Source organism: Budorcas taxicolor, chromosome 7, assembly GCF_023091745.1.
Source record: "Budorcas taxicolor isolate Tak-1 chromosome 7, Takin1.1, whole genome shotgun sequence".
In the NCBI taxonomy this organism is placed as follows: Eukaryota; Metazoa; Chordata; class Mammalia; order Artiodactyla; family Bovidae; genus Budorcas; species Budorcas taxicolor.
In genome coordinates, this window is record NC_068916.1 from 80854379 (window position 1) to 80873679 (window position 19301).

General features: G+C 34.8%; 1 protein-coding gene across 4 annotated transcripts in view; it reads right to left on the minus strand.

Annotated features, from left to right (window-relative positions):
* SSBP2 (single stranded DNA binding protein 2) overlaps positions 1 to 19301 on the minus strand; it is a 308425-nt gene that overhangs the window by 86564 nt on the left and 202560 nt on the right. For 2 of the 4 annotated variants that reach the window (XM_052644047.1, XM_052644048.1), the window contains exon 5: positions 3279 to 3368. The exons of the other annotated variants lie outside the window; for them this stretch is intronic. In XM_052644047.1, the coding sequence (XP_052500007.1) occupies positions 3279 to 3368 (90 nt within the window). The remainder of the gene's footprint in view (positions 1 to 3278; positions 3369 to 19301) is intronic. 4 annotated transcript variants of the gene reach the window in all.

Consider the following 19301-nt stretch of genomic DNA (forward strand, 5'->3'; position numbering starts at 1 on the left):
GCTGCCTTCACTCTTCTTTTGAGTGTTAGTGTTTTGGGAGTTCAAGTATACATCCCTGTAGTCTCTCATTCTGTACTTCCCCCCTGAACAGTCAGCCTACACCTGTGGATTCAGGTCCTTGATATGATGACAATCCCGCAACTTTTATGTGTAGACTAGATCACTGTCATGGCCTTCAAACTTTTATGCTCATTGGTCTATGGGCTATTTTTAATTGGAGGTCTCACCTCAAATTCTGTGGTCCCTATCATCAAATCTCATGTGGATTACTGTAACAGCCCTCCTAAATAGTCTCCCTACTTTCAAAACTGTCCCTCTGCAATCCTCGCTACATCCTATAACTGGAGTGATTTTTCAAAAAAATGCAAATAGGAACAGGCATCCTTCTAGCTTAAAACCCTTCAATAGCTTATCACTGCCTTTAAGATCAAGCTCAAACTCTTAACTAACCTATAAGGCCCCTCAAGGTTCCTTTGGAGCCTCACTGCTAGTCATTCTCTCTTTAGCTAATAATTAAGCTCCAATTTTTTGGAATTATTTGGTCTCTGCTTTCTTGTCTGGGTTTCCACAATTTTTTTCCCCTTCTCCCCGGAATGTTATTTTCATCTCTCCCTGCTTCCTTTGCCTAATCATCTTTAGATGCCAACTTGGATTTATTTAATGTTTTGGCAATATTTTTCTGACAATGGTTCTCCCACGATTGAGTCTGGTGGCCTTCTGATTTGCTTAAACACACACTACTCATTTAATATAGCCATTTCTTTCTAAATTTGAATTGCCTTTTCTCTTTCTCATTTACCACAGTGTACGTTTTTGAGGGCAGGGATTTTGTATACAACTATATCATAGGTGCTTAACAAAGCGTAAATCTGCCCTATAGTTTGAATTCTGGTCACTGACCTTCTTAAAGATGTCCAACAGCCCCTACAAGCCTAGTGAATAAAGCCTCAAGTTCTTTACACGGCACACAAGGCCCTTTTCAAGATGCTAGAGTTTATCTTCCAATTTCATTTCCAGGAATTCTTGCCTGCCTCCCTCCTCTATTGTCCATTCATATTTCGCTGAACACCTCTGCATAGGTAATTCTGACGCTTCCATGCTTTTGCTTACATTTTTCCCACTTTCTAGAGTATTGTTCCTCTGATTGCTTTCTTGGAAAACTTTTTCAAAACCACCTTTAGCTCTAGTTCAGGCAGACTTAATAGTTCTCGTCGCTAGGTCAACATAGAACTTTACTCTGTTTCAGCATATATCTTGCTATATTACAGTTATTTATTTTAAATAATGACTCACTGGTTAGACAGTGAGCTTTAGGAAGGTACATGTAAACACATTCATGTTTAGATGACTGCCATAGTGCCTGACATCTACTGGGAGTCAAATGTTTATCTAATTGGATTAAAACAAAAATTAATTTTGTTTCAACTACTCTTACCAAGACTTAGGCACAAGGCAGGTAAAGCAAGAATGGTTCATTCTACAAAATGTGAAAATGAAAATGTATAGGTTTATACATCTTTGCTTGACCCTAGGAAGAATTTGGCTTCTTTCCCAACTCATCCTTTATTTTTATTTTTTTAAGTGCTTCTACTAGCTCTTATAAGTAGGTAAACTCTTCTGATTTATTCCCTAACTCCAATCTATCCTTAGCATGAGGAAAGCACATAAAATGAGCTAGAAATATTTTATGAATAATGATCAACTATGAGCATTGGCTCAGAAGGTAAAGAATCTGCCTGCAATGCAGGAGGCCCAAGTTTGATCCCTGGGTTGGGAAGATACCCTGGAGAAGGGAATGGCAACCCACTCCAGTATTCTTGCCTGGGAAATCCCATGGACAGATAGGCTACAGTCCACAGGGTTCCAGAGAAGGACACGACTGAGCAACTAACACACACACACAAATGAACTTTAAACAGTAAAGTCAAGGGCAGAAGTTCAGAAAGCCTTGCTTTGAATCCCAGTCCTGTGACTTTCTGACTTTGTACAAACTGCTTATCATGCCTTGGTTTTTTTATTTGTGCAACAAGAATGATGATAAGACTTACTTTACTCTTAGGTTATTGTGAAGATTAGGAGTTTATATATGTGAAACATTTAGAACAAAAACATGGCATACAGTAAGTAGTTACTAAGTGTTAGGTTTTATTATCTTAAATAGTGATTAATTATATGTTCCTATATTTTAAGGTGCTTCAGTACAGAATGTGAGCTCTAAGACTTTGAATATCAATATAGAGTAGCCAGACAAATAAGCATATCCTAAAGGACTTTACATTTCAGAGTTAGTACTCAGTTCTAATTATGACTTTTTAATTCAATTGCTGTACTGTGGAAAATTACTTATTTTTCTATTTTCACATTTATAAGTACATTGATCTATTCTGTAATGATGATATGTATCAACAAATGATTTTCAAGAATCTTGAAAATACAAAACACAAAAGTGACAAAATAGTTTGTAAGTACCCGATGTAATTCCTTAACAATATTGCCTATTACATTAATTCCCATACTGCCTTCCAATTGCAGCTCTAACGCCTAACTTCTTCCTAATTTTCTCAAAGGGTGTTATAAAATTAACTATGTAGTTAAACTTCAGAATCTATGTTGGTTTGGGTTAGAAAACTGTCAGATTTAAATGTGGATGCCATAAAAGTAATGCAATTTAAAAAATCATTATCATCTTTTGCTAAAATAAATGTGCTTGTTGCAAATTTAAAATACTAACATATGCATTTTAAAATCTGATTTTGTTATATAATGATATTGATAAAAATCTCAGTTTAAAAGCCACAAAAATGATTCTATAACAAAAATATTTTGTTATAGCCTATAATTTTGATAAATGAATAGGTTATGATTTAGCCATAGCGTGAAAGTTCAGCCAAATCTTGATTATCTTTGGTCTATGGAGATATGGATGGCTTTCATAGTTAAAATCCATGTATTATTCTAAAACCTCATCCATTAGCCTTTTCTTCCACCAAATCTTCACCACATTAGCTTAATGGGCTAATTTGCACTTAAGCTACCTTTCTTACTTGAACAGTGAATGGCAAAATAAATACACGAATAAAAATTGGACAACAAATAAAACCTTGGAAGGAAGGGCTAATCTACATACTAAAACAGGTCTCTGAATAATCAAGAGTTGGCTGCACAGTATTATGTTTACTTTAAGGATTACAATAGCCTCATTCTCTTTTGTGTCTTTCAATAAAATTGAACAGGAGTTCCTATGCCTTAACAGTCCTAGTCAGAGTTGCTCTGAGTACCTGAAAGAACCCTGGTGGTACAGGGCCTACTGGCATGCCATCTCCTGGGGGAATGTTTCCTAGCACTGGACTGGGAGCTGCTGCAGCACTCTGCAAAGAATAAAGGAGAAACAAACCTAGATCATTACAGAGAAGGCACAAAACCAAAGACTGATGATAACAGACTGTAGGAAGGGAAGTTTTTCATTCCTGGGAACAAATATTGGTAATTTTTCCCACTCCAGAGGTAAACTAAGATATAGTAGTTACTTTGGTATATGACTAAGTTATTTGGTTTAAACAGATCTCTTTAAAACTTTTTAAAGTTACAAACTATAATAAGATGCTATATTTGAGTGATATATAAAAGGCAATTAATATGATAAAACGATAGAAATTTAAATAAATGCTTTATTTTAAGGCAAAGACTTATGAAATGGCAACATCAACAACCAATAGGTAAATAAGTAACAAGTTTGAAAATGATGGTTGTATGAGATGGAAAAAGGAGCTCTGTTTAGATTAATTCTCTGTCTTTAGGTGGCAACACTCACTTTATTCATTTTCTAATATAAATGCTATAATTGGTAGCCAAAATAGCAAAAATAGGGTGGTGAGGATGAAAAAGTAATTAGGAGACTGAATAAGAGAAAGGAATTAGATTTGCACAGATTAGTCTCATATAAACAGATTATTAAAAAATCAGATTGAAAAATTCAAAGTCTACTTTACTTGCAAATTATTTCATGGAATCCTACAGCTTCATGAAATAGTAATATGAAAAACTTTGGGATAGGCTCTTCGTAATTGAGTCAAGGTTTTAGATTTAATTCTTACATAGAGCAGTAATACATACAACTATTTTACAACCATGGATTTCATCCCTCAGTCTGTTTAGATACATTATAAATCCTAAGAACAGTCAAGAAGGGATCAGAAATATGTAAAAGACAGATCAGTATGAATCCAACAGTTCTGTTATGAAAGTAACTCAAATCCAAGATCTAGTGTATGTGTTACACTTTTCTCCCATCAGTTTATTCATTCATGCATTAAATTCCATGAGAAGATGTAATATCTCAGTATATCTGCAGCATATATTTCCCAGTATATAAACTGATAAGATACTAAAGTATGTTTATTCTATAGTACTGGAAGTTATTATCAATCAAGGCCAATGATTTTGGGCTTTCCTGAGGAAACCTAGATTAATTTGGTTATCTAAAGTGTTTCCCTATGAACGCCAAAATTCTAAACTTCTGATAAAACACATAAATATTAAAGGAGAAATAGTATTTCTTAGATATTAAGATTAAACATCAATCTATCCCATTTTAAACAAAAACATGCAATTTCATTCAGTGTACATCAATACCTACCATTTGTCACATATTGTTGTAATGTGCATTTTATATCAACACTCATGTTTTTTTAAAAAATTAAAGGCAAATTGCTTTCTCATTTTAACTAAACTTGTATAAATTTTCATATATAATATTAGAGTAAGAGAAAACTTTACCAAACATTTATCTTCTTTTAGTTAAATATATATGGTTACAGGCAGATCTAGGAAGAAAGATTTGATCTACATCTTTTGACAGTCAATTACTATAACGGGGAAGTTGCTCTTAGTACTAAAAGTTAGACAGAGGGTGTCACTATTGTTCTAATTAATTGTAGAACAGTAACCTTTTCCTGTAAGAAAAAATTTACTTAAAAGAGACAAGTTTGTAAACCACACTCACCTTTGCTTTTACAGAAACATACGCTACTATGTTGAGCAGGTTTACAAGAAAAAAATAGAATTTAGTGAATTGCTGCAACTGCTTAGTGCTGTACAAATATGCTATTTCTCTTGTAATTCTTTAGCAAGTATACTGGGGCTTAGGTGGCTCAGTGGTATACAGAATCTGCCTGCCAATGCAGGAGCCGCAGGAGACACAGGTTCGATCCCTGGGTTGGGAAGATCCCCTGGAGGAGGAAATGGCAACCCACTCCAGTATTTTTGCCTGGGAAATCCCATGGACAGAGTAATCTGGTGGGCCACAGTCTACGGTGTTGCAAAGAACTGGACATGACTGAGCATAGCATAGGACTGTAAGTATATTGAAAAAGCTTTTGCCTATCTAAAGGGAGAAATATTTGTTTGTATCGAAACTAAAACTTAACAAGTAAAGATGTTAGGTTGTCATCGGCTCCTTTTTTTTTTCTCTTTTCCGGGGGTCAGGGGGGCAGATCACATTGTTAAAAGGTATAAAATATACTAGTTTTTTATTCAAAGTTCTTCACTGTATATGTTTTGTAAGGGCTTTTTTCAGCTATTGTTTAAAAATGAAACAAATGATATAGATAAAGATTTAAGCAAGTTAAATCTGAAATACCTTTTTAATTTTATGACTTCAAAATTATTTAATAAATTCAATCAAAATATATCTTGCCAAGACACTCTTATCAAGCTCTACAACATAATAGCTGATGCAATAGAGAAAAAAAATCCTTGCCTTTTTGGAATTAACATTCTAGTGAGGGGGGAAAAACACAATTAGTGCTATGGAGAAAAAGAAAACAAGAAATAAGAGAGTTCCCAGTTAAGAGGGTAGAAATTATAATTTTAAATAGAATAGTCAGAAATGAATGAATCAACCAAACAAATGGATCAAATTATGGTGACTGATTTAAATATGCTGTAGTTGAGATCACCTTCCTACATTTTAAAGATGTCTTCCATACTTATATTTTGCACCTATTCCTTCACAGTGTCATGAGAATTATTAGAAAATTTTTCTTTCATAATAATCATATTGTGGCCATAACAATAGAGAGGTCTTGAAAATAGTTTTGTAGCCACATTCTAGTACAGAGCATGATGCTTTAGTTTTCTGGTGTAATAGCAACTTCTAGACTTGGCCTAAGGACATAAATCGAAGTGAACGGAATACTAGTAACTATCAAGTTTATTTACCCAGTACAAAGCACTAGTGTAGAGCATTTCAGTCCACACTTCACTTTGTGGATCACAGTTGTGAGCTGAATTATCCGTCCATTCTTCTGGGATTTACTGACAAGGGATAATTGCTCCCTTTGTTGTACTGTGTGGACTCAAGCTTAGAGGACCATTTGGTACACCACGGTAATCAATAACAAATACTAGTCTGAAAATAAACACTAAAAAGACACGTTAAATGTTACTCTAAGCACTGGAAAACAGTGTATTTTTCAAACTACCTAAATTGCTCATTTATATACAGTAGCAATATAAATAATATTAAAACATGCTTTGAAACTGTAAGCCACGGAAGGATCAGGTTTTAGGGATTAAAGCTTTATGTAGAAGGGCGAAATACTGCATTTCTTGGGTTTCATGGCTGAATTTCTGAGACTTGTTTCAAGTTTACTTCCAACTCATGAGACAAATTTATCTCATGACTGGAGGATCCACAAAAATTTTGTTGGTTCTAACTCATAAAGTATGTATTATTCGGGGCGGGGGGGTGGTGGGTTGTGACTGAATTACAAAAGGAGAACAAATAATTTAATTATACTAAGAGCTACTACAAAGCATTAGCTTCACTGGATTTGTGTGAATTCCCATTAGAATACCATGGAAAATCCTTTATATATAATATATCCACAATTATTTAGGGTTGACTTTTTATGTTCCCTCTGCTGTGAAAAAGAAAGACATAAATAATATGGTTTTAAAATATTTCTTCTAATTAAGTGAATATTTTTGGAGCAAATATAAAAATATTAATTACCATTAAAAACATTTTTCTTTTTACTGGTTTAATTTATATGATTTTAATATATACTTTCAGATTTGTATTTTCTAACTGCTCTTAAATTAACTTTGCCACGTGACTTGAATTTCAATGCTTTTTTTGAAAGTAAAAATTTTAATTTAAAAAATATTTTCCTAAATCACTATCTTTACTTACTTTTTATAAATACAATATATTAAATTTTATATTTTCAAATGAAATAAATTATGGAACAATTATTTGCTTTCCCAAGGAAAATATTACAATGAACTTTAAAGAGTCACCACAAAATGAGTCTTCATGTTGCTATATATTTAAGTCTCCTTTCTTCGACTTTGTGTTTTCATATCTTTCTGCCTTGTAACAAGGCACAAGTCAACCTATGCTCCTTCCTCATGTTATTTACTTTTCCCTTGTATATGTGTCTAGCACCATTTCCCATTTTCTCTTCAATGCTATTATATAACTGAATTTTAATACTATTTTCATTCTCTAATTCCCTATTTCTAAATGTAAAGAACAGTGAGGTATGCTGTTATTTTATATTTTCATTTTTTTAACAATCTAAAATAAAAGCTAGAAGAGTTCTTATTTTAACCTTAGTTATTATCACTAGTAGCCTCTGGTAGAAAAAAAAAGTTGTATATACTTTTGTAAGAAAGTTTCAAAACAACAGGCATAAAATAAAATTTTGCTTAAAATTAAAACTAGGATGCAGTCAATTATAAAATACACATTAAGTAACTAACAGTTTTAGTTACTAAGGTTGGTATAGAACCACCTGCCTAGGAATACACTGGGAATCAAGACATAAAATCTATGTTTGGTAGAAAAGGAAAATGATCTTTAAAGCATATGTAAAATTGTGAAGGTAATAACAGAAACTAAAATAGTGATACACTTATTGGAAATAGGAAGAAATGAGTAGGAAGAGACCTGGCAGAGAATTATTGGTATTTACTCTTAAGACATTTGTGCTATTTTTAAGGCAGATACAAGTGTTGTTTTGAGAAACATTTAAAATGTTGATTCAGTAGACTCCCTTATCTATGGGGAATAGATTCCAAGACCTTCACTGGATGCCTGAAACTGCAGATAGTACTGAACCCTGTATATGTTTTTTCCTATACATATATAATTATGATAAAGTTTAATTTATAAATTAGGGACAGGAAGAGATGAACAATAACTAAAAATAATATGATTATAACAAGATACTGTGATGAAAGTTCTATGAATGTGGTCTCTCTCCTTTCCTTCCTCACTTCTGGCAGTGGCTTTTTCATCAACAGATGCAGCTCTTTTGTAATTTTTATATCATTTGATCTAAACCTATTTCTGCATCTGTGTAACCATCCCTTACTGGCAGAAAATGGCTTGATATCACCTGGTTCAGAGGATCTCTCGCTGAAGTCTTGTTCATGTCTCCCAGCCACAAGTGCTATTATGCCTTTTCTACGTTAACCAAGTGCTCATCATGCTCTGTGGCCATAACGTTTGCAGTCTGAGGTGTGAAAACCAGCAGAGATGTCTTTTTTCCTTTGTCACAATTTCATAGAAGACTTGTTCTTAGCAAAGATCTTAGCAACCTCAGCATACGATTGCTTTTCTTTCCTTATTAAGTCTAGAACTTTCAACTTTTCACTTAAAGGAAGCCTTTTCCAACTTCTTCTGGTGTATCTGAATTGCCCACATCACTACTGTTGTGCTTTGGACTATTAATAAGCAAAGTAAGGGTCACATGAACACAAGCTCTGTGATACCATGAGAGTGGATTTGATAACCCAGACAGCTGCTGACTGATCAATGGGTGGGTTAAGCTGGACAAAGGGATGATTCATGTCCTAGGCAGGATGATGCAGGACAGGGTGAGACTTCATCCCACTACTCACAATACTGTACATTTTTAAACTTATGAACTGCTTATTTCTGAATCTTTAATTTTTTTCAGATCCTAGTTGTCTGTGAAAAACAAAAATTGCAGAAATCAAAACCACGGTTAAGCATGGCTCTGTAGTAGTTTTTCTGTCTTCATAATTTTAATGCAGAGCACAGTTAAATACTTTGGCTACTGGTTGAAGACATGTTCTTTACCATACTAAGAAATATTTCTATGCCTAGTATTTTTTAAACAATTTTCAAAGATCAGGAATAATAAGAGATACATTGCTTTTTCATATTTGATTGGTATTATTTAGTTTTTCTTTTGGGAAGCGTGATATAAGTACTATATATTGACAGTTTTCTTAAACCATCATTGTATTTGAGATAAGCCATGCTTGATCATTATGGATGATCCTTTTAATAGACTAATAATTTTATTAGCTAAAATATTTTATTTAGGATCTTCATATCTATTTTCTAAATGAGACAGATTTAGAAAATTCCTTGCTAGATTATATTTTCAAATTTAAGCATTAGGATTATTCTGCTTCCTTAAAATGGAGTGGATGGCAAACTCTTTTGCAATGCTCTGAAGAAATTTACATAATATGGTGTTTATCTACTTTGTGAAGTTAAAAAATATGCAGTGATAAAACTGCCTGAATACAAAGGCAATTTTGGAAGTAATTATGGTCCTTATTATTTTTTATAATTTTTACCTTATTTACTTCAATTCTGTTCATTTATCCTTTTCCCAGAAAACTTCATTTCTTTGGGACTTTTTGTTTATTCATATACACACTACTCTCACATGTTTTACAAAGGTCCTCTGTAGCAGCTGTGAGAGCCTGCAGGTAGACCACCACCATCTGTCCAGAGAACAGCAGCCAGGGACCACAACCCAGCTACGTGATGCTGCTCAGTATCCGTTGCTCTCACCAAGAATTAAGCTCTTACTAATGTGAGCAGAAGGGGTACACATCATTTTCTGGATGCCTCCTCCTGCAGCTGCTGCTGCTGCTAAGTCGCTTCAGTCGTGTCTGACTCTGTGCAACCCCATAGACGGCCTCCTACCAGGCTCCGCCATCCCTGGGATTCTCCAGGCAAGAGTACTGGAGTGGGTTGCCATTGCCTTCTCCTACCTACTTTTAATTGCAGATCCAATTTCTGTCATGCCTATAAGACCAATGACCTGAACAATGGTGGAGGACTCGCTAGCCTTAGTCTCTGGATGACTCGGGAGCACAGCCGGCCTACCTGCTCTGGCCTGCCTTCCTGAACCGTTGGTCCTTAACAGAGGCTGACTTGCTTTCTCCTAAATTGAATTAGTGTTGTCATCATTGTCATCATTATCTTTGCCAGGAATTGTTCTATTAATTCACCTTTTTTTCCTATTTAATATATTTTATTCTTTAAAATTTTTTTCTACTTTCCTTTGTTTAAAAAAGGTTTTATTTTCAAACTTTTTAATAAATTAGTAAATATTTTCTCTTTTTTAAAAAGATAAATAATATGAAACTGTAAATTTGGCTCTGAATTTATCCTTGATTGCATCTGCAAGCTCTGATGGTGGTATTCATGGCTTTTTCCCTAGATCATCCAATAAATACAATTTTAATTTTCCAAAGAGTTACTGGATATAACTGGAAACCAAAATTATACTGATTAGATGATTTAGAAAAAAATGAGAACACTAATATCAAACTTTGTACATGTAACCAAAGATATACTTTAATTTACAAATGGATGGAGGTTTTATTTTCATTTTTAGTTTCTAGTTTCCCAATTGTGCCCAGGTAAGACATACCATGAGCTCCCCAGGTGGTGCCAGTGGTAAAGAACCTGCCTGCTAATGCAAGAGATATAAGAGATGCAGGTTCCGTCCCTGAGTCAGGAAGATCCCTGGAGGAGGGCATGGCAACCCTCTCCAGTATTCCCGCCTGGAGAATCCCCATGGACAGAGGACCCTGGTGAGCTGCAGTCCATAGGGTCACACTGAGTCAGACATGACTGAAGTGACTTAGCATGCACGAAAGATACACAACTTCTGTATTTAGGAACTTTTGAATAATTTTTATATGGCCTCATCAAGGATCAATTTTCATAATATTCCAGGAATGCTTAATAAAATATCTGTTTTCTTGGTCTACATTTTTATCCATTTGCCAAATACCTTTATATTGTCCCTAATTTTTGTCCTCTTGCTCTTTCAAATATATATATAATACCCTACAACTGCTGCTTGTCCATTTAACTTTTCTTTTTCATGTTTAATAATCACTGCCTTGAATCTATTTGTCCTAAAATTAATATTTCAAGGTCAGCTTTTTGTGTGCTCATATATCAAATCACCTCCCATCCATTTATTTTAAAACTTTACGCTGTATTTTGTTTAACTGTTCCACTTGTCAGCAGAAAAGGCCTCTAATATGCATCTAATGAGATGTCCTTTAAAGCTAGAAAGAAGAAACTTTTTTCCATCTTAAGCTTTAAAGGTATTAACGTTAATACAAACAATACTGTTTACCTTTCTTTATGAAAAATGAAGGTGGCTTTCTCTTATTCTATATCACCCTCTCTATTTCTTAACCCTTATTATAAACACCTAGAGTTATAGGTATAAATTTTTGTCTTAATCACTTCTTCTTTCAGTAATAATTTTTACCTCTACATTCAGTTTTATAATCAGTTTTATACTTTCAGCATTAAAAAAACCTCCAATTTTGTCTAGTTTTTTCCCTTTCAGCTTAAAATAACATAACTGTGCTCCTCATATGAGTTGCAATTTGCATACATTTCTTAGTTGGCTAGAGGATGTATGAATACCATTTTCCAAATCCTTATATGTGCAAATGTCTTTTTTAACTCACATCAAAACTACAGATATCACTGTACCACTGTTGTCTGGTATTAATGTTGCTGAGAAGTCTGATGCCATCTGATTTTTGTTCCTTGGGATGTAAACTGTTTTTCTCTTCTAAAGATATGATGGATGTTTTCTTGATATTTATAACTACCAGTGTTTCAATTCCATAGGTATTGATCTCTAAATTTCTTGTCTAGTGAGATGTGAACCTTTTCAATGATTGTATCTGGGTTATTTTTTTCTAATTACAAAAGTTGAGGGGAAATTTTTTTCAGTTAATAGATGTAAAGGAAAGACCTGGCAAACCTTGCAAATGTTTTTAGCATATAAGTATATAGTTATGATATTTTTGATAACTTTGGAAATATGCTTCGGAATCTTGCTAGGACAGGATTTTTACAAGTTAATAGTGCCATGGAAGGGCATCCCTGATGGCTCAGTGATAAAGAATCTGCCTGCCAATGCAGGAGATGTGCGTTCGATCCCAGGGTCAGGAAGATCCCCTGGAGGAGGAAATGACAATCCACTCCAGTATTCTTGTCTGGGAAATACCATGGACAGAGAAGCCGGACGGGCAACAGTTCATGGGGTCACAAAAGATTCGGACATGACTTAGCAACTGAACAACAATAGTGGCATGGAAAACTGGCCAGTACACTTGTAGAAAGCACTTCGCATGCATACCACCATGTGCTATAAAAAGTAATAAATGTTGATTAAGTGATCTTTCTTTTCAGATACTATCCAGTATAAATTTTGAAGTATGAGAAAAACAGTGTGCATTAAACATGTTCACTGTCATATATTTATAGTAAGAAATAGTCAAATTTAATAATAATATAATACGTCTATAAATTGCAGTACAAATAAGTGACAGAACCTGTTTCAACCATCAAAAATCATAGTTACAAATGGAATTATTTGGGAAAAAGGAATTTATTTATGATATGAAAAAGGAAGTGTTAGTCACTCAGTCGTGTCTGATTCTTTGAGACCCATGGACTGTAGCCCACCAGGCTCCTCTGTCCATGGAATTCTCCAGGTAAGAGTACTGGAGTGGGTTGCCATTTCCTTCTCCAGGGAATCTTCCTGGCCCGGAGGTCAAACTGGGTCTCCTGATTCTTTACCATTTGAGCCATCAGGGAAGGTCTTATTTATGATGTAGTGCTATTTAAAACATTCCAAATACAGAATTGGGTGATTATAATTATGAAAATGGTAAACAATTATCTATCAAAGACAGTAGATACTAAAAATTAAGTGTTAGAATGTTATAACTGATAAACTGTTCACACACTTTCTGAAATTTCATGTTTCTGTTTGTAATATAAATAAAAATTACTATAGGTTAAAAATACACACTGCCAGTTTTGTCAATAGCTATAAAAACAAGACCAAATGCTATTAATAACTTAAGACAAACCTAATCCCTAATTTTAAGTTTAAATAAAATGCAGACATTTCTAATTTAAAAAGGACCTCTTATTTCAACAACATATGAAACACTTAATTTTCAGACTGTGATGAACCAGTTTTTCTGTTTTGGAAAGTTAGATCCCAGAAACAATCTAAAAATCACTTTCATTATTGCCAGGCATTAGTTTGCTCTGTCTTCACTTTCATTTTTAGTGTCACATGCTTTCTACCCTAGTCTACTCCACTCAGTCCCCCCTAAAGAGTCTAGAGAACCAGTATCATTGACTACTTGTTTTAAAAATATTTTATAGGTAGTTTTCACAAAACTTAATTATCCCGGGTATAATACTCAAACCCTTTAGGCTTCCAAAAGAGGGCAAGACCCAGAAATAACATTAAAAACAAAATCAAAAGTAGTTCCTGAGTACTCAGAAACACAGAATGTAAAAGAATTGATCTAAACATTACAGCTAATGTTTGCCATGTGGAAGAAAAAAAGTGCTTTGATTTGGCTGGTAATTTCTACAAAATGCTACCTTTTTCACACGAAAGGCAAGAAGCATGGGAAATATGATAGGCAATAGAAGGGAAGCAGCAAGTGATGCTAAAATATGTTTTAAGTGCAAGAGAAATGCAAAAGGACTCTGATAAACACAGTGATGATTTCATTCCTAAAGAATACTTTAGCAGGAAGACTTTGATTTAGTTGTTAATTTTCAAAATAGCAGAAACCATCATATTTCATAGTTCAGAAATCAGCTTCCTTAAATTCTCTATTCAACTTTAATCAGAGAAGGTAGATTATAAGAAAAATGGCTGAAAAATTGGGAGATTTAGTTGGGTGAGGGGTATTGAGTACTCACTGTATTATTTCTAAACTCTCCCTTTATGTTTGAAATTTTCAAAATAACATGTAGAAAAAATATGAAAACCTGAAATAAGCTAATGAAGTTAGGCTGCAGTAATGTAAAATAATTCAGCTTAAACATGTGGCAAGACTGTACTTCCCAAGATAAATTGAGGGAACTCTACTTGAACTGCACCACCACATGAACTATTCTCTACTTCCATATTTTCAATAACTTTATAAAGGAAAAAAAAGAAAAAGAGTGGACATAAAGAATCTGCTTTGAGACAATTTAGTTCCAGGTGATATCTTCGCATCCGTACATGCAACCCAAATATTAGGTACCTACTATGTGCCTGGAGCTGATCTAAGTTGCACAGATTGATTTTGATCACAAAGAATTTTGAACCTAGTATGATGATACTGCTTGAAATTATGAGTTGTGATGAAAACTCAAATAGCATATAAAATTTTCTGTTTAAAAATGAAACAAAATGGGGACATTTTAGTCAAACGCTTACTAAAATAACCTTAAGCGGTATTTCAAAATACCATAGTTTAAAGGAAAAGCAAGGAAAAAGTGTTAGGTTTTTAACCATTATTGATTCTAATCGTTGCCCTACTTTTTCCTTTTTGACTTCAAAGCTGGAAGCCTTTGTCTTTTTTCTACACTATTGATTCAGTATAAAAATCCCTAGGTTTCTACCAGTTTGGGGTCTAGGTATTTTAACTATTCTTATGGTAAGAGAAATTGGACAATCAAAGTCATCCCTTGGCAAAAAATTGCTTTCCTCTATGGTAGACAGACTAGCTCCACTAAAATACCCATGGGTAATCCTTGGAGCCTGTGCACATTGTGGTTTCTAGAACCTGAAAGCAGTCTCTGGCTGACTCCTACAACCACAAAGAACTGAATTTTACCAACAACCTACATAAGTGTGAAAGCTGATTCTTCTCAGAGCCTCCTAATAAGAACCCAGCAGGCCCAGACCTTGATTTCAGCCTTGTGAGACCTAAACAGCCCAGTCAACCCTGACTTCTGACCTAGAGAACTGTGAGATAATAAACTTGAAAGCTGCTAAATCTGTGGCAATTTGTTAAGTCATAAATAGAAAACTAATAACACTCTTCCTCCAAAATTACTATTTCACTTTTAAAAACGTTTTCCAGGAGGCACCTAGAAATGAGGGAACTCTCTGGGTTCTTAGAGGTTATTGGATTTGCTCTGATGCATAGTGCTTATTTGCAAATACTATAATTTTGATTAAATGAATTGTCTTTCCAATCTCCCAACTGAACGTTTAGTTTTGTGGTATTCTTGGTCTCACAAATCTTTTAGTGGCTTTGAATCATATCTCAGGCTTTTCTCTTCCACAGTTAAGAGTCAGGAAGCACAGTGAGAAGAATGGCACAGGAAGCGTCTTTTCTCCGGTTATAATCACCTGCCAGGACTCTTAACTCCACCTTCTTAGCCACAGAGACACAGCTCCTTAACTATTAATTGAAGGATCCCCAATCCCACTGAGAGTCCAGCCAAGCTAGTTCCACTGACAGGAAAATACAAAGACACCTGAAACCATCATTTAGGATTCACCATCATATCAACTTTGCTAGTGGTCCCTGACCCTGTACACTGATTCAAAGAAACTAGGATCCAGCTTCCATCCTTATACCAGGAAAAAGCCCTTTCCTTACTTTGATTTGCTGACCTTTCAGTACCAGGTCCCATCTACTAGCATCTCAATGCCTTAGAGACAATAAGAAAACATTATATTGAGTTCGTTCCTCATATTCATTCTAAGAAAGTATGTTCTGCCACTGGACTTCTGCCACGGTTGAGTCATCAGTCTTTGCAGTTGGATTCCCTTGGCACCAAGAGTTAACTTGTTTAGACATGTACGCCTTGTTTCTTGCCATCCTCTTCCCCCTCTCCATGAACAGCTTTTCCCACCTGCTGAACATTCCCATTACTCATTCTCTAGCATCCTACCCTCTCTCAATTGCTTTCTCTCATCTTACAGTAGCTTGTCTTAGAATCCAAGGCACACTTTCTTTCAAGTCATGCACACATGACTGCAGAATATCTATTTAAGAAGTTTTTTTTTTTTTTTTTAAAAAAAAAACTTTGTCACAGAACAAATTACAGTCATGGAAGTATAGCTCTGTATCAATAGCAAGAATTTCTGTCATCTCTGTGCAGTTAATTTTTCCAGGAGGAAGATAACCACCCTATACTCATCTTTTAAGAAGTCATAGTCCATAAGAGTCAGTTAAAATGTTTATGTAAAAGGCACAACTTCTGTGAAATATCTTTTTCTCTTTTGTAATTTACAGCTTTTGTAGGAAGAAATTTAAAGTTAGTATTTTTGAGTTTTTTCCTTTAACAGCATTATTAGCATGGACCTGAAACAATGCATATCTAATATGACAAATTTTTAAAAGTTCTTAAATTTTATACATAACAAATAGTTCAAATATGCTTCAGTTCAATTCAGTTCAGTCACTCAGTCGTGTCCAACTCTTTGCAACCCCATGAATCGCAGCATGCCAGGCCTCCCTGTCCATCACCATCTCCCAGAGTTCACTTAGAGATGCCATCCAGCCATCTCATCCTCGGTCATCCCCTTCTCCTACGGCCCCCAATCTTCCCCAGCATCAGTCTTTTCCAATGAGTCAACTCTTCACCTGAGGTGGCCAAAGTACTGGAGTTTCAGCTTCAGCATCATTCCTTCCAAAGAAATCCCAGGGTTGATCTCCTTCAGAATGGACTGGTTGGATCTCCTTGCAGTCCAAGGGACTCTCAAGAGTCTTCTCCAACACCACAGTTCAAACGCATCGGTGCTCAGCCTTCTTCACAGTCCAACTCTCACATCCATACATGACCACAGGAAAAACCGTAGCCTTGACTAGGCGGACCTTAGTCCTTAGTCCTTAGTCGGTGAAGTAATGTCTCTGCTTTTGAATATACTATCTAGGTTGGTCATAACTTTTCTTCCAAGGAGTAAGCGTCTTTTAATTTCATGGCTGCAGTCACCATCTGCAGTGATTTTGGAGCCCAAAAAAATAAAGTCTGACACTGTTTCTACTGTTTCCCCATCTATTTCCCATGAAGTGATGGGACCAAATGCCATGATCTTCATTTTCTGAATGTTGACCTTTAAGCCAACTTTTTCACTCTCCTCTTTCACTTTCATCAAGACGTGAGGTGTCTCCCAAATATGCTTAAGAAGAAATTTTAATAGGTGTGAAAAAATTTATATTATTTCACTACATGTTGGGATGATTTCTATGCAAAGGTTAATTTCTAAGCTTCAACATTGATATCATTTCTCCAAAAGTTATAATGAATAAAAAGAGAACTTGAAAGTAACTTGAACAGAAATACTATTGTTTACTTTTAAAAGATGGTAATTACTGTTTTGTTAAAAGTAGTATAACAGATGGATTATAAAAGTCACAAAATAAAAATAATAATAATAAATGAAAATATTTGTTTCTATGGCCTCCAAACTACAAACAGGGGCTAAGTCACTGAACCAGTTTTCCAAATCTTTGTTTACTAACATAAAGTCTAACTTGGCTTAAACTAATTCTGCCACTAGGTTTGGAGGAATTTAATTGCTGCCACAGACAAAACAAAACGTTATCGTGTGTTAATACATATAAATATACAAATTAAGGGATACCTGCAAAGGGAGCTTTTATATCTGTGTAATGTTTTGGTGGAGAGATAATATAAAAAATGCCTTATCAAAGATCTGAAAAATAATGCCTATAAAAATAGACTAAAAATGAGAAATTCAGTAAATAACTGGAACTCTCTATTAGATCAGAGAAAGGTAAAGAAAATCATGCTAAAGATCTGCTTTAAAGAAAGTAAATCTCATGAGGCAGTGATTAAGATAACATTTTGGCCAAACTTGACCTGCCATTCTTTTTCTCTAACCTTCAACTGCAACGTAATAGTAATAACAGTAATCACTGATGGTCACTGATATAAAATACGTACGGCATTGAGTTATTTAAAATATTTAGAGAAGGATAGTTAAGTATATGTTCAACACAAAGAACTAGTGTGACTTTTTAACAACAATAACAAAAAAACAAATGCACAAAATCTTATATTACACAGTGGTAGTGGGCTCTAGAGTATGCCAACACCCCTCAAACCATCTGTAATTCCTTCTAGGAAACTATCTGCCTTCAGACACATTCTTTAGGATATTCCCAAGATAAGGAATATTTATCCTTAAACAGTTAATTTTCTTTTATTAACTGGAAGAAGGCAAAATTCATTTGATCCAGTGTTTTGTAAATAATGGTTAATAAGGGTAAAATTTTGATTCTAAAAAAATTTTCATATGACAGTCTTTCCACATAAAAAGGCTTTGAATTCAATCACAAAAATTTGTAATTTTTAAAGTGATGACATGATTGAGATGCTTCAGGTTTACTTATATTTTTAAACCAATTTTTTGTCCTCATAATTTTCACTGATTAGTGCATTTTCTATCCAACAAATATTTGTGCCCACTACATGTTTGATACTATATCAAGTAGACCTTGGGCTTCCCTTATAGCTCAGTTGGTAAAGAATCTGCCTGCAGTGCAGGACCTAGGTTTGATTCCTGGCTTGGGAAGATCCCCTGGTGAAGCAAATGGCCACCCACTCCTGTATACTTGCCTGGAGAATCCCATGGATAGAGGAGTCTGGCAGGCTACAGTCCACGGGGTTGCAAGAGTCAGACACGACTTAGTGACTAAACCACCACCATGAGTAGACCTTATCCCTGTTCCCAGGAGCTTATGATTTAGCGAGGTAAACAATTATATATTTATTTGTCAAAGTGATAAATGCTAGAAAAAAAAAAAGGAGATGTACTTTAGCGGATTACAGACTGTCCCCTAGAAGTAAAATTTAAGCAGATAACTGAAGAAAGTGTTGGTGATAAAGGGGCAAAATGAGGCAACAGAGTTAAATTATTACAAACTAAAAGAAATGAAAAGTAAAGGCCCTAGCATGGGCAAGAGAGTGGCAGACTATAAGAAACAGTAAGGAAGGTCAGTGTGGCTCAATAAGTGATTCCAAAGTGTGGTATGAGAGATGAATTTAACTTTATCATAAGGCCAATAAGAAGCTGACAAAGGGTTTTGATAGATGCATATGATCATCAGATTGATTGTTTTACATAGGTAACTCTGATAGCTCCCTTGAGAAAATGAAACAGAGGGAGCAAGAGAAGATTCCTTCTGAAGTAGCACTGTGGTGG